The following is a 13,046-nucleotide window of genomic DNA, read 5'->3' as shown; positions in this document are numbered from 1 at the left end:
TTTTAAGTTAGAAGAACAGAAGGATGGACAAGTGGGTAAAAAGGTCTCAGTTGATTCATAAGACTCCATGCCAGTATTCCCTGTAGATGCACTTACAGATGATGAACAGACCTTAAAAATGTGGTGTTGGTTTTAGTTTATGAACTAATGATGAGGATCCTAGGATTTCAGATAGATAGATGCTATCTACTAAATTACTCTGGATCTGAACGGGAGTAAGGGATTTAACATATGCTTGAGTAAAGGAAAATGGAAAAGATATTTTAGAGAGTAATCTTCTTGCATTTCTATATGAGGTGTTCCCCAATGCCTTCTCTCTCCCACGTGTCATCTGAGATGGAATGGAGACATGTGACCATGTCAGAGGTGAAAAATAAGGAGCAATTGACCAGAGCCAAGGGATATGCCTTAACATTATGTTCTGCTGTGACATTGTCACATCACTCATCCAAATGTCTTTTACTCCATTCTAATCTCCTAAAATTTTCTCTTCTGACAATTTTTTACCTTGCTCTCAGAAAGAAACTCTTTCTGTGGTCTTGGAGACTGGAATGTGCTGACTGTGATGCATCTCAGTTTACAGATGTGTGTAGGTTACTGCAGCTCTACCACCTTCTCCTTTCACACCTGCATTCTCAGTTCTGGAAGCCAGTTGACCTGCAATCTTGTTTCATGATGTGTCCCAGCACGGGTTTTAAACCTAAGTGTTCTCAGTAAGACATCTTTTTTTTTTTTTTTTTTTAATTCCTTTTGTGCCCTGTTAAAAAAGGAATTTGTGTCTGCTCTCAAAATCAAAAGGACCCAAGAATAACCTGTCTCGTGTGGTGAAAATGACTTCAAACCCCTCAGTAAGGAAAACTGGCATTTATGTCAGAGCATTAATTAGCACTTAAGTTGGAACAGTTTTGATCATTTCAGAAGTGCTGTCAGCTTGTGATGTGAGCCCCTCAGCAATCCAAGGCTTAGCCAGAATCAGTAACTGGGTAGGTCAGAGTGGAGGTGAAAAAGAAGCAGAGAACACTGAAGAAAGTACTGGTGGGGATTCAGTCAGCTGCTTTCAGAATGGCTTGAGTCAGTGCTTGAGGGCATGCCCTGGTGACATTTGTGGCATCTTCAAAATAAGGTGTAGAATTGCATTTCTGAGGTGTGTGGGCAAAGCTCCCATCAGACCTGTGGTAACAGTAGCAGTGTCACTCAGGCAAATCTGATCAGGTATCACTTTAAATAGCTGCCCTCTGCCTTCCTTTATTTCAATTCACAAAAGAATCTGCTGTGTCATACTGCTGACCTGAAAAGCCTGGTGCTTCTGCACCCTTGCCATAGGGACATTTCATGGATTGATTAAGAGGTCTCTGTGAAGTCTGTCCAGAACTTGACAATCCTTTTGGGTTAATGTGCTGTGAAACAGTATTTGTCTTGTCCTCTGTTAAGTTGCCACAGATTCCTGTGGGCTGCTTTAAAGCTTCAGCATTTCTCCCGCGGAGGAGGTGACCTCTGCATGTGTTCAATTCATGTTCATGAAAGTGTTTGGGATCTGCAAGGGTAACCTGTAAATATAGGACTGTTCTTACTATTACTACTGTTTTCTGACATCTACTACCACGACATAGATTGATTAAGCACACACATACTCATTTCAGTGTAGCTGCTGCCCAAATTGACAGAATCACTTTGACGCTTGTAATCACAAAGGCTTGAATTGGATGAATGTTTTATTATTTGATTTTCTGCCATCCACTTCTCAGATTTGTTGTAGCAGCAGCGCATGGTCTTAATGATATTCCCCAAGGTTAAGTAAGCACAAAAGCCAACACAGTGCAGGGGGTACTCTACTAGAGAAGGAAGAGATGTTTTGTATTTAAGGTCAAGGCATTTCCCTCAGACCCTGTATTTTGTCCTTCACTCAACCAGAACTGTCCTCTTTTACCACAAAACACTTCACCTTTCTGTGCTGCTCTTTTCCCCTCTGTGAAATGGCAGCAGAACCCTTGTATGTGTGCTGAAGATCATTAACTGGATCTTGCAAAGTACTTCCAGATTTTTGATTGGAAAAGCACACAAGAGTGGAAAAATACATTACTTGCCGAGATTCTTGACGTGGCAAACTGTAACCTCTCTACAGAAGACATTTGGATGTATTTGACTTGCATTTGACTTTGACATGAAATGAATCATAACTGACCAGCAGAATTACTACTCCAGAAGTAAGACTGTTTAGTAGTTTCAGATTTCTAATATGCAGAGATGTTTCTTAGCCTGTTACACATAGATGAATTCAGTCTCTCCCTACTGCTGTGTCCCTGCCTCAGGTGTAGTGCCTGAGTTTCTTCTCATGTGCATTCCAAAGTGCACTGCTAAAACACTGGGTTTTTGGAAGCCTATCTGGACCATTCACCTCACACCTAAGCTTAACTTTCAGCAAAGTGTTACTGCTGAATCTGCTGACCGCTTCCAGACATGGAAACCAAAAAGATTGTGACTTCTCTGAGGAAGAGAGAAGGAAGTGCAAGAAAATGAAAACACTCAAGCCTCTGTTGTGACTATAGGAATATCTTATAATCTTGCTTTGTGCCTTTGCCTTCTCTGTAAAATGTTACCGATGATGTTTATGGTCTTTCCCATCTGAACTGTTTCAAGATTGATGAATGAAAAGAGTCTAATCAGTAGTTAATGTTCTTGTCAGAGGAATTTATCAGAGTAATTGTACGTTTATTTAAAAACCACACTTTTGCGTATGTTTAAAAACAAATCAGGATATTCATACCAAAGGAGGGCTTTTCCCACTGTTGAATAGTGAAGCCTGGCTGCTCGCTTCCTGATTCCAAGCAGTTTCGTTTCTGAAGCCTATGGCTTGATACAATCAGCCATAGTCACCACCAGCAAGAAAAGTGAAAGCAAGAAAACATTGAACTTAGAGGAATGATGTATTTAAGAGTCAGCCAATAATCTAAGACCTGCTATATGGAGAAGAAAAAGAAAGGTCATGCAGTTCATGTCATCCTAAAGTGAAAATGGTTTGGATAAATCAGACTCTACAGATGTGTATTTCCCTACATCTACTTTGTTAGAATTCTAGTTTTCCTTTGGGCATCTGCAGTGTAAAATTAGTGATGTTAATATTATCCTGTGAGCTCTCATAAAAGAAATTTGTTAAAACATTTCTATCATTGATATATAATTTCTCTTCTTCCCCTTTATTTGCTTAACACAAAGCCTTTAAGGATGGGCTACCTTTCTTAATTTATATGCACAGTATCTCTTTGAGCATACACTCTCTGGTTTCTGGCAGTCTTGAGCAGTTTGACATTAAACTTAGTCCAAACCTCAATTATTGCTTACCTCTCCTCTGGTGCAGGGCACTGCATCTGAATACCTGGAAGTGCACATGGAGCCTTCCTCAATGAGATCATCCTGGAGCCCAAAAGTAGCTGTGCAGTTGACAGAGAAATACTTGTAGGGCCTCCAAGTCTGCCCATAATCCTGGGATCTTTCCAGCACCATCGCAGCCGGGCGAGGTGACTTGAACACAGCAATGACGTGGGTCAGGTAGAATTCTGTTTCAAAGTCCAGTTGGATTTCTTCCCTGTGTACCCCTTGGGCAGACTGCCACCAGGAGATGGGGTTTGCAAAGAAATCATCTGTCATGTCAGCAGGGAGGTGAGAGTTATCGGGCTGGTTGGCATTGCATTTGGTGCAGCGGGGCTGCCCACAGCCGGGGGAGATGTGGTGGAGGAGGTTCTGGTCTGGGTAGAAGCAGTACAGCTCTGTGCTGTTCTGACCACACGTGGTGGTGGTCACTGGTGTCCTTCCTGTGGCCAGGTTTCCCACGGGAGGGTTGCAGGCATGGCCATTGCAGCGGAAGGCTCGTGGCCTTGGGCGATCTGAAGGACAGGGAAAAGAAACACAACAAGTAGAACTTCTCAAGTTGTTCTCAGGGTGTAACGCAGGTGACAGCACAAATGCTTGGAGCCCTCCTCTGGGGACTGACAACCAAGAGAACACATTTGAAGGAGAGCTGCTTCATCTTTTCACAACAAATTCTGGGGTAGTGTCTCAATAAATCTAGTCCTTGTGTTTGGTGCCTAACTCAGAAACTGATCTTTAGAAAAACTCATGCTTATGGTGCTTAACTTTGGTTGCTGTTGAAAATGCAGTTGTGCCAGTCTATTGAATTTTATGGTTAACCAGAGAAATTTTGTGGTTTTTATTTTCACTCTAGTAAAGTTCCATATTGAAGGACTGAATCTATTCAATATCTTTATTTTCATAGTTATCAGAGAACAAAGTCAAACTGGACTGGATGCTCTACATACATTAAGAAAAGAGATGATTCCTGCCCAACAGGTTACAGACACTAATTACATGTATGAACACATAAAGAAAGCCTGTATTTCTATAGCTGAGTGTTGAGTTTATACTGCTTCTAATAAGATCAGGTGGAGTTATTAATTTGTAGGAGCTGAAAATCAAGTCTCTCTTTTGTTTAAATACCTTGATATGGAGGTAGATGATTAAATTCTGTTTGCCAAGTTTGCAAATACTGAAAAATTTTTGGTATCTACAGTGTATATATTTACTTATTTCCAAATTAAGAAAAGGTAGGGATAACTACAAAGTCTTAATGTTCTTTGAAAATCAGTAGTGTCTTGTGAACTGGAATTAAAGGTCATTCCAAAACCTTATTACTGTCCTGGAGAAAACTGCATTTCTAATGACATGCAATGTCCTCTTTGCAATTTAACACTCTAGAAGGAGTTAAAAACTGACCTTGCAAGGTCATAAATCTAATCCAAGAGGTCACAAGTCAGATGACTGGATTTAGGTCCTACAGGAAATGACCCTTCCAATGAAACATAGGGTGACCGTAAACCCTGGGTAATCTAGGAGCAGTTCAAAGGTCAGCCATAACTTCAACATTCTAGGACAATTTTTAAAATCCCTACTCCATTTATATTCAGCCTTTCCTCAGGTAAAATTAGTTTAAAAATCAAGTTAGGTCAAAGAAAGGGGTCTCCAAATCAGCCTTATAAAAGTACTCAGATTATAAATGTTATTGAATGAAATGGACATCCCTCCTTCCAAAAGGAAAGTTTAAAGTGAAAAAATGTGTCCAGCTTGCACGGTTTTGTTTCTGAGTTGGTTCTGTCCTTAGTTCCTCAGTGACATCTCTGCATAGGCCAGGAAAGAAAGGTCAGACATGAACATTGTTTTGGAAAACACCTCATGCATTTTGCATTCCAGGGGTAGGATGCAAAATAGTTATTGCATGTCCACTGAATCCCATTGACCAATGGTTTGTGCCATTTTAGCTTATGTACAGGGTAAGGTAGTCTAAAACTTCAGAAAGCAAGGAAGCAGATCATCCACAAATGCTCTTGTCTGCTCCTAGAAACAGGTGGAAGCCACCTTCAAGGTGATTTGAAGTGTGTTGGCTGGCGATTTTCTTTTAGTACCGCAGTGAAGTCAGTTCCAGGAGCCTGGCACAGCTCAGAGGGCAGCAGTGCCTGGACTACAAGTGCACCCAACAGCCCTGCCCTCACATCAAAGGAATGGAAGTGCCCCTCCCCGGTCCCACCACCACTCCCTGTGCCAGCACAGACATGAGGAGCTGCAGAACCATCTGGAGAGGAATGAAGGTGGGGATTTTTGGCTCTGTTGGTTCCATTCTGTGCTCCCCACCTTCAGCCGAGCAGGTGATTCTTAGCACCACCAGAAGTAAGCAAACATATAATGAGCTACAAGTGCACACCTCAAGAATGTCTTTGCAAGTGGCATTTAGGTTCATACCCAAACTGCTTGGTAAAAACTACTGGAAATAAGGCAGGCAATTTCTGTGTCTAAAGTAGATTCGGTATTAACTGATTTTGCTCAGTGCTGCACAAATGTGTCATCTTTGCCTCCAGAGAATTTCAGTGGGACTGGTCTTACAACTGAGCTTTGAACAAGCATTAGTTCTGACTAAGAGTCAGGTTACTTAGTTTTGATTATTAATGGATCCATGTTACAAATGCTATTGGATTATGGATGATTATGTATAAATATACCATGTAATTAAAAGAAAGTCCATCTCTGTTGATGGATTATGCCAATAAAGCTTTCACAAAAGAAATGGGATGCTGGAGTTCTAAATTAAGGAAGTTGTATAAGGAGGAGCTTTGCAGACAAGAATGTGAGAAAGCAGAAAAGGAAACATTTTTTAAAGGGAATGGCTGCTTTTTGTATTTCCCATAAATGGGCTATTAGCTTTGTATTGAATTTTTAGCTGTTTTTTTTCCTGAACCTTGAAAAGAAAGATGTTTGTTCTCCTGGACAGCAGTCACAAGAAGGTTTATCTGCTCTGCCTGCTAATGCAGCAACATCAATAAACAGTTCCTGTCTGAACTGCTGTGTCATTAGGAAAATGGGAGAAGAACAAAGTGCAAATTAACAGAAGGGAGTTTGAGAGAAGAGAGATTGGAAAACAAAATGTGCAGTCGATTAAAAGGTTTGTATTTAAAGAAATCAATTGGCAGAACATTGCTTGGCCACAAGGATAGTGCAGCCTGTCCATCAGTCACTGGTTCTGTGGAAACAACAAAAAATGTTGAGTCTGGACAGCAAGGGGAGACTGCTGCAGGAGAGAAACAGCAGCCAGGCGAACACACAACTTACCCCAACTGCCAGGAGGACTTACTGAATAATTCATAGAGAATTAAACAGTTTGATTACGCATGGGCACTGCATGTTATTATGAAGTTGATTAGCTTTTACTCCATGGAGGGTGGCTTGGCTCCATAAATGGTATGATTAATTTATTTGTTTGTTTTCTGGTCCCTCAGAGCTGTGCCATAAAGTGGCAGGTCAATGGCACATACCCAGCACGTGTTATAACAATGGTGTTATCTGATGGTTAGGGAATCACACCGTTCAAGGGAGGTCATACTATTGATATTCTTGGGACACCATTTCAAATGGAGAGCTCTTACTTCACAATCTTGTAATGCACTAAAACATTGTAGACATTAACTAAAAACAGGTTCTATTTTTTTTCCATTTTTTCTTCCACCCTCCATTGGATACTCAACAGAAGAAAGGTCATATGGCAACTCATCCAAAGCCTGCTGATGTAACTGGAAAGATGCCTAATATTTTCTGAATGATTTGAATTGGAATTTTTATTTCTTTTCCATATGCAGATTTATGATTTTGTGTGTTCAAATATCCTGCAGTGAGTCAGGACAGTAAATTTCATGTATCTCAGAAAGAGCAAAACCTTTGAGCATCTTCTGCTGTGTGTTTAATGGAGGAGTTTCACCATGTATGTCCAACCTGGATTTCACTTACTATATATCTATTTAACTTTTTTCTTAATAACCAAAACCTTGTAAGTGTTACTCTAAACTAAGCACCCTAGGGACTTAAGTTGCTCAAGTTTTTCTTAGTCAGACCTAGAAATTTTACCCTTTAACTCTGGTTTTAACAGCTGCACAACACTTTGGTTTTTCTGGGGCCAACATGCTGTAAGTCTGGCAGGTCTTTATCCCCTTATGAGAAGCCTGGTGTATTTCTGCACTCAAATAGTCCTGATAACTGGAGCTAATGAGCCAGCCACCAAAATACCTCAGAGGTGAAATTCAGAATTCAGTGCTGTGAAACCAAGCTGCCTCCACAACTTGAGGCATGGACAGAAGAATAAGATCCCAAGCTGGGGCTCCCTTCCATCATGTCCAGTTGCAGTCTGCCTGTTCACATCCCTCTTGGAGCAGCAGTGGGCTCCAACACCTGCAGCTTCATTTGGAGATGAGCTGAATAACCTCAGACCAGATGAAACGAAGCCCTGCTAATAGTCAGGTCTTGCAACTGATTTTAAGCTTGCTGGTAGAAATGGCCATTTTTGACCACATCACACCTTCTTTTTCAGGGCTCTCACTGGCATGAGAGCTGGCCCAGGTGCTGCTTGCATGGGGAGGTCTGGGGCTGAAGCAAGAGCCCAAGCTGTTGCCAGTTTCACTAAGCGTCCCTCATGCAGGAGTTTTCAGATCACTGCAGAGTTTATTTGAGGGGAATAATGCCCTCCACCTGCATAAGACAAAGGGAAGAAGAATTGTCCAAGTGTCACATCTTACAGTATAAACCCAAGCTGACTGCTCCAGCCTAGTAAGTAAGGTGTTGGTTTGGTTTTTTGTTTGAGTTTTTTTACCCTGTTATGTTTAAAGATCTAAGGAGTCAATCTTGACAACACAGACTGTCTTCTCTGCACAGAGATGGCAGAAAGCAAATGTTGCACTCCCCACAAATATTATGTGCCTTGTATTCCCCATAGGCTAATGAAGTATGCCAAAAACATACTTCTCTGTGTGTGTCTCAGCTCTAAATAAAGAATCAAAAATTAACAGGTAACCCCTGTGCTTTCACAGGCTAATAGTTTGTGCAATCTTTTATTCAAGCACCAAATATTTATTTGAAGGGACATTGAATCCTTAGCAGCATCACCTTCAATATCCAATTATTTTGCTGCTCTTCACTGTGTCCTACACTAGTATTCTGAGTGAGTTTAGCTCCAAACAGAACACACTCCCTCCCTGCAAATTCACTTTCCAAGCAGCCAGCTGGGAGCTTTGTTTCCTTGAAGATTAATTTTCACTTAGTGAATTGGATGCAGAGCAAATTTAGGCTGGTCTGTAACAGGCTGCCTTCTGCAACAGTGTCAGCAACTTTCCAAGAGATCTCTGTGACCTTTCTGTGCTGCGTGTAGACATATGTATCCTATAGGGAGCCTATATCCTAGCCTGGGGAATTAGTGAATGCCCAGAATAAGACACTAAGAGAATTAAGGCACATGCACTCCCTCCCCTCATTCCCTGTCACGTTGTGACAGACAGCCTTTTCCCCCAATGAGTTACTGGCTAATATGACAGGATGGTAAATTTGTGAGCTGTTTTCAGTTTTTAAGAAAATAACTCTTGCAGTTATGGAAATCTGCTGTCTGTTATCAGAGGGATTCTAGCTAGGGAATAATCTGAGCTCAATCCACTTGATCTGCCTCTGCCTTCACTGGAACTTGCAGGATAGCTGAGCCCTTCAATCACTTTCAAATCACTGCATGAAGAGTGTTGTTCCTGTCCTAATGCTCTGAGCACACAGGTGAAATTTAAACCACTGATAAACTTTCCTGTACAGGGAGAGAGATTCCAAGACAGTGTCTCAGAGGAAAAGTCACCAAGGGTGTACTATTGTTTCATCAATAATTATTTTTATTTTTCTGACCTGATTCTTTTAATTCATCCTCTTTAAATTTAAAGAGTTATTAAACCACAACAGAAAGAAAAAAAAAATATAATGTTTTGCTTCCTTTCCTTTAAGGAATTTGTCTTCATCATAATCCAGGTATTTTCAGAACCCCATGTAAATGTCATTACAGCTGTATTATTTCTATATATGTTTAGTTGTACACCCACATATATACACACAACTAATCAGCTCCTCTTTCTGTTTTAATCTATTTTTCTTTAATGCTAATTTAATCCTGTCCTCTGCAAGTTAACTATTGAGTTAAGATTTCCTAAACAGTGTCTCTGATTTTTAATGATGCAATATTAAGTTAACAGAGAATAATTCAGATTCCTACACTGATGCTTTCCAAGGATGTTGTCATTTCACTCTTGTCCTGCCTGGGAAGGCAGTGTTTCTACCTCAAAACAAACATCCAGCATGTCTCACTACATCTACTTCTTTCTTTCTCTCTTACTTTTCTTTTGTTCGCAAAAATGACATACTCCTTTCTTTTAAGGATGTATGAACCTGTACATCCTATGGTAAGTCTTTGGAAGGAGACTGAGCTATAAAGCTGGGTATTGCAGGGAATGAGAAGCATTGGTATATATTGACTAATACAGATTCCTTGTAAAAATCAATCTGAAATAAATATGTTGACACAATATTTTTTTCCACAAACAGACCTGATTTCTATCCCCTTTCCCCTTGTTAAATTTAGGATAAATTGTTTCAGAATAGCAATATTGATTTATTTTGCTTACCTGCTTCCCCATGTCCAGAAATAAAATATTCGAAGAACACAATCAGCATGATGCCTTTATGCTGCATGGCTGTCAGTAAAATATTTTGTCCTCAGTGAAGCAAAAAAGACCTGCAGTAATCTACAGGTTTGGTGCTTGCATGGCTTTTCTGTATTTTCTTTCTTTCTTTCTGCCCACCTTCCTCTCAGTGTAGGAGGTCAAGGCTGCTGTCTCATTCTTCTTGTTCTCGTTTAGGTCCAGAGGTGGTTTGGTTTTTTTCAGTGCTCAGATGCCTTCTGGGTGTCACCCATACATTGCTTCCAATAAATAAATAAATAACGAGGAGTTTCTGTGCCTTTACCCCTCTCCATGCAGCGGGCAGGGGACGTTCACATCTCTGACGCAGCCCCTCGGATGCACCATCGGGGGCTGATGCGAGGCGGGGAGCTCTCCGGTCCGGTCCTTGGCGCTTGTTTGGATGCTATTTCGAAACTTTCATTTCTGCTCCTTGCTTTTGGTGGAGCTTCGGCTCGGCTGTGCCCGGGTTCGCCCTGGCAGCCTTCTCCACCCCGTCGCACCTCCCGCAGCCTCCTGCTCCCCGCGGTGGTGAGGGGGTCCGGGCAGCCTGAACCCTGCTTTGTTAGGAGGTGCCCCCCAGTACCTTCTCTCCCTTTGCTCCCTGCAGCATGGGGTCATAAGAAGAACAGAGCTGGCTTTGGTCCCTGAGAGATGATGAGAAGCAAGTGCTTTCTTGGCTCTCCTCTCTTTTTATTTTGGTTTGTTTTATTTTATTTAATTTCCCTCCTCCCTCCGCTGTCACGGAAGCCGCTTCTCCCCCACCTCCAAGGGATTTGCTTCACACAGCGAGCGCCAGGGGAGCGGAAAACAAACCCAGCGCCAGCCCTCCGGGGCCGGTGCCCGGGCAATCCCCGGTGTGTGCTGCCGGACCGGCTCCTGCCGCGACGCGGGGCTGCGCTCCCGGGATGGAGGCGCAGTGCCCAGCGCCCAGAGCAGAGCGGGGAAAGGGAGAGGGGGCTGGAGAACCCTTCCTCCCTCCTGCTACAGCAGGGCTCAGGGCGGGGGGTCCTGCCCTCCCGAGGGCGGGTTAGTTATCTGCAAGTTTTGTCTCTGCTCCCTTCAGCCTCTAGCACACCTCTCCGTCCTAACCGGCCACTTCTCCTCAGTTCGCCTCCTCTCTGGTCCCGTTTGGCTGCAAAGGGGATTATTAAAACATGTGATCTTTTCCCTGGATTTTATATGTGCCTCTTTTTTTTTAATATTTTTTTCTTTTTTTCTGCCTTTATTTATTTATTTTTTTTTAAGGTCGGTTCCGCACCTCCTCTCGGCTGGGCTGGTCCTGGCTGGGCTCAGCTGCGCGCGTTGTTTTCCAGCCGCATCCTCTCCTCCCGCGGCCGGGCTGGGTGTGCGTGCGTGTGTCCCTGCTCGTGTCCGCGTGTGCGCGCAGGCGGGGGCGCGCCCGCGTCCGTCTGTCCCTGCAGCACCCTCTGCCAGCCCGGCCGGCACACGACACCTGCCCCGGCACCCCGGGCACCGCGGGCTGCCCGAGGCTCGCTCGGTGCCGGCGGCCTCTCGCTCCGGTGTCACTCCACAGCCACACCAGGAGCTGGGACAAGCCGGGCAGCGAGGGGACTGGTGGCTGCCCCGAGCTGGGCTGTCTGCGCTGGCAGAATCCCTGAACCGCGTTCGGTAACCCAAACACGGGGACACGGAGAGACTCCAGCATGCAGCAATCAGGGGGTGAAAGGGTCCAGCCCCAGAAAAAAACATAATTCAGGGTGTGAGTTCCCCACATTTTCATTCTCTCTTTCTTCAGGTTTTTCACCAGTATAACGCCATTAACTTCTGCTGATGTCATGGGGGAAGCAGGTCTGATGGGAGTGCAAATGCAGACAAGGTTATCCTTGTGCCCCTGTGTGTGCAGGGTCAGACCTTAAAGGGATTTGAAGACTGTAGATCACACAAAGAAGAATAAGGAAAGGTTTATTTCCCTTTGGGGTGGGAATGTTTATGTAAGGCAGGGTTATCTAGCCAGATTTTGGGGTAGAATTTTCTCACTTTACCCTTCCTTTTTTTTTGTGTGTGTTTTTAATAGGAAAACTCAATAGAAAACTTTAAAATATAGAGGCTTTTCTGTCTCCTTTCTGTCTTTGCCTTTTGTTTGAAAGCAGCTAAAATACTGTATAATTACAAAACAAAATTCTCCTGCTGTAAATGACATTATCCTTCAGACAGTCTGAGTCTACTGTGTGCTCAGCTCCCCTGGGATGCTCTGAGTTCTTTCAACTTGAGCATCTTCACCGGGAGCTTGGGATGTGCAGGATGTCCTAGAGCTACAGCAGATCTGACATTAATGAGAGGCTGTCATTTAATAATTGTGCTTTGTTGTCACTGCTTGTTGATTGCTGCCTTTGTGGGGAAATGCTGTATTTTTTCATTCACAGGTTTTAGGCTCATTTCTAACTGAAATGCTTTGCCCAGTTAATTTCACCAGGCTTAAAATGTGGCACTTGTAGTTCAGTGGATGTAATAAAGGTCAAGAAGCTTCTGTATAATTTAAGCAACAAGCCAGAATGGAGAGCAAAGTTCATGTTGCACTGTTAAGCAGAAAATCAAAGTTAAGTACATTTATTTACCTGTGATGCCTGGATGGCAGTACGTACCTCAAGACTTTCTAGTTGTTGTTGGCTGTAGGGTATAAAAGTGACATAGGACTGAAAGCCTTCATCATTCCTCCCAATTATTGCCTGTCTTGAGAAATCCACTACCAGTGCTAATGAGTACATTTCCAGTTCAACGCTGTGAAAATCCATTCATGCCTGTGAGCTGAGAGGAGCTAACACCTAAGGGGGAATTTTGCTGTTGTGATGGCCACTGCTGTTGTCTAGAAGATGAATTGGTGAGATCTGAGGAACTGCCCATACCAGGGGGTGTCAAACAGAGAACACCCATCTTAACTGAACAGCGTGTATGAACAGTGATGTGAAGTGATTCTTAACTTTCATTAGTTCCTAAACTACAGTAACATAAATG

General features: G+C 42.9%; 1 protein-coding gene across 1 annotated transcript in view; it reads right to left on the bottom strand.

Annotated features, from left to right (window-relative positions):
* LOC309577172 (netrin-4-like) overlaps positions 1-10,083 on the bottom strand; it is a gene marked incomplete at both ends in the record, with an annotated part of 42,744 nt that extends 32,661 nt beyond the window's left edge. The window contains 2 exons of the mRNA XM_082289001.1: positions 3,340-3,881; positions 10,017-10,083. Coding sequence (XP_082145127.1) covers positions 3,340-3,881; positions 10,017-10,083 — 609 coding nt within the window. The remainder of the gene's footprint in view (positions 1-3,339; positions 3,882-10,016) is intronic.
* Between the last annotated feature and the right edge of the window lie 2,963 nt (positions 10,084-13,046).

This window comes from Coloeus monedula, assembly GCF_965178545.1.
Source record: "Coloeus monedula genome assembly, chromosome: 11".
Classification (NCBI taxonomy): domain Eukaryota; kingdom Metazoa; phylum Chordata; class Aves; order Passeriformes; family Corvidae; genus Coloeus; species Coloeus monedula.
Note: the sequence above shows the minus strand (reverse complement) of the source record. Positions and strands in the feature narration are given on the sequence as shown.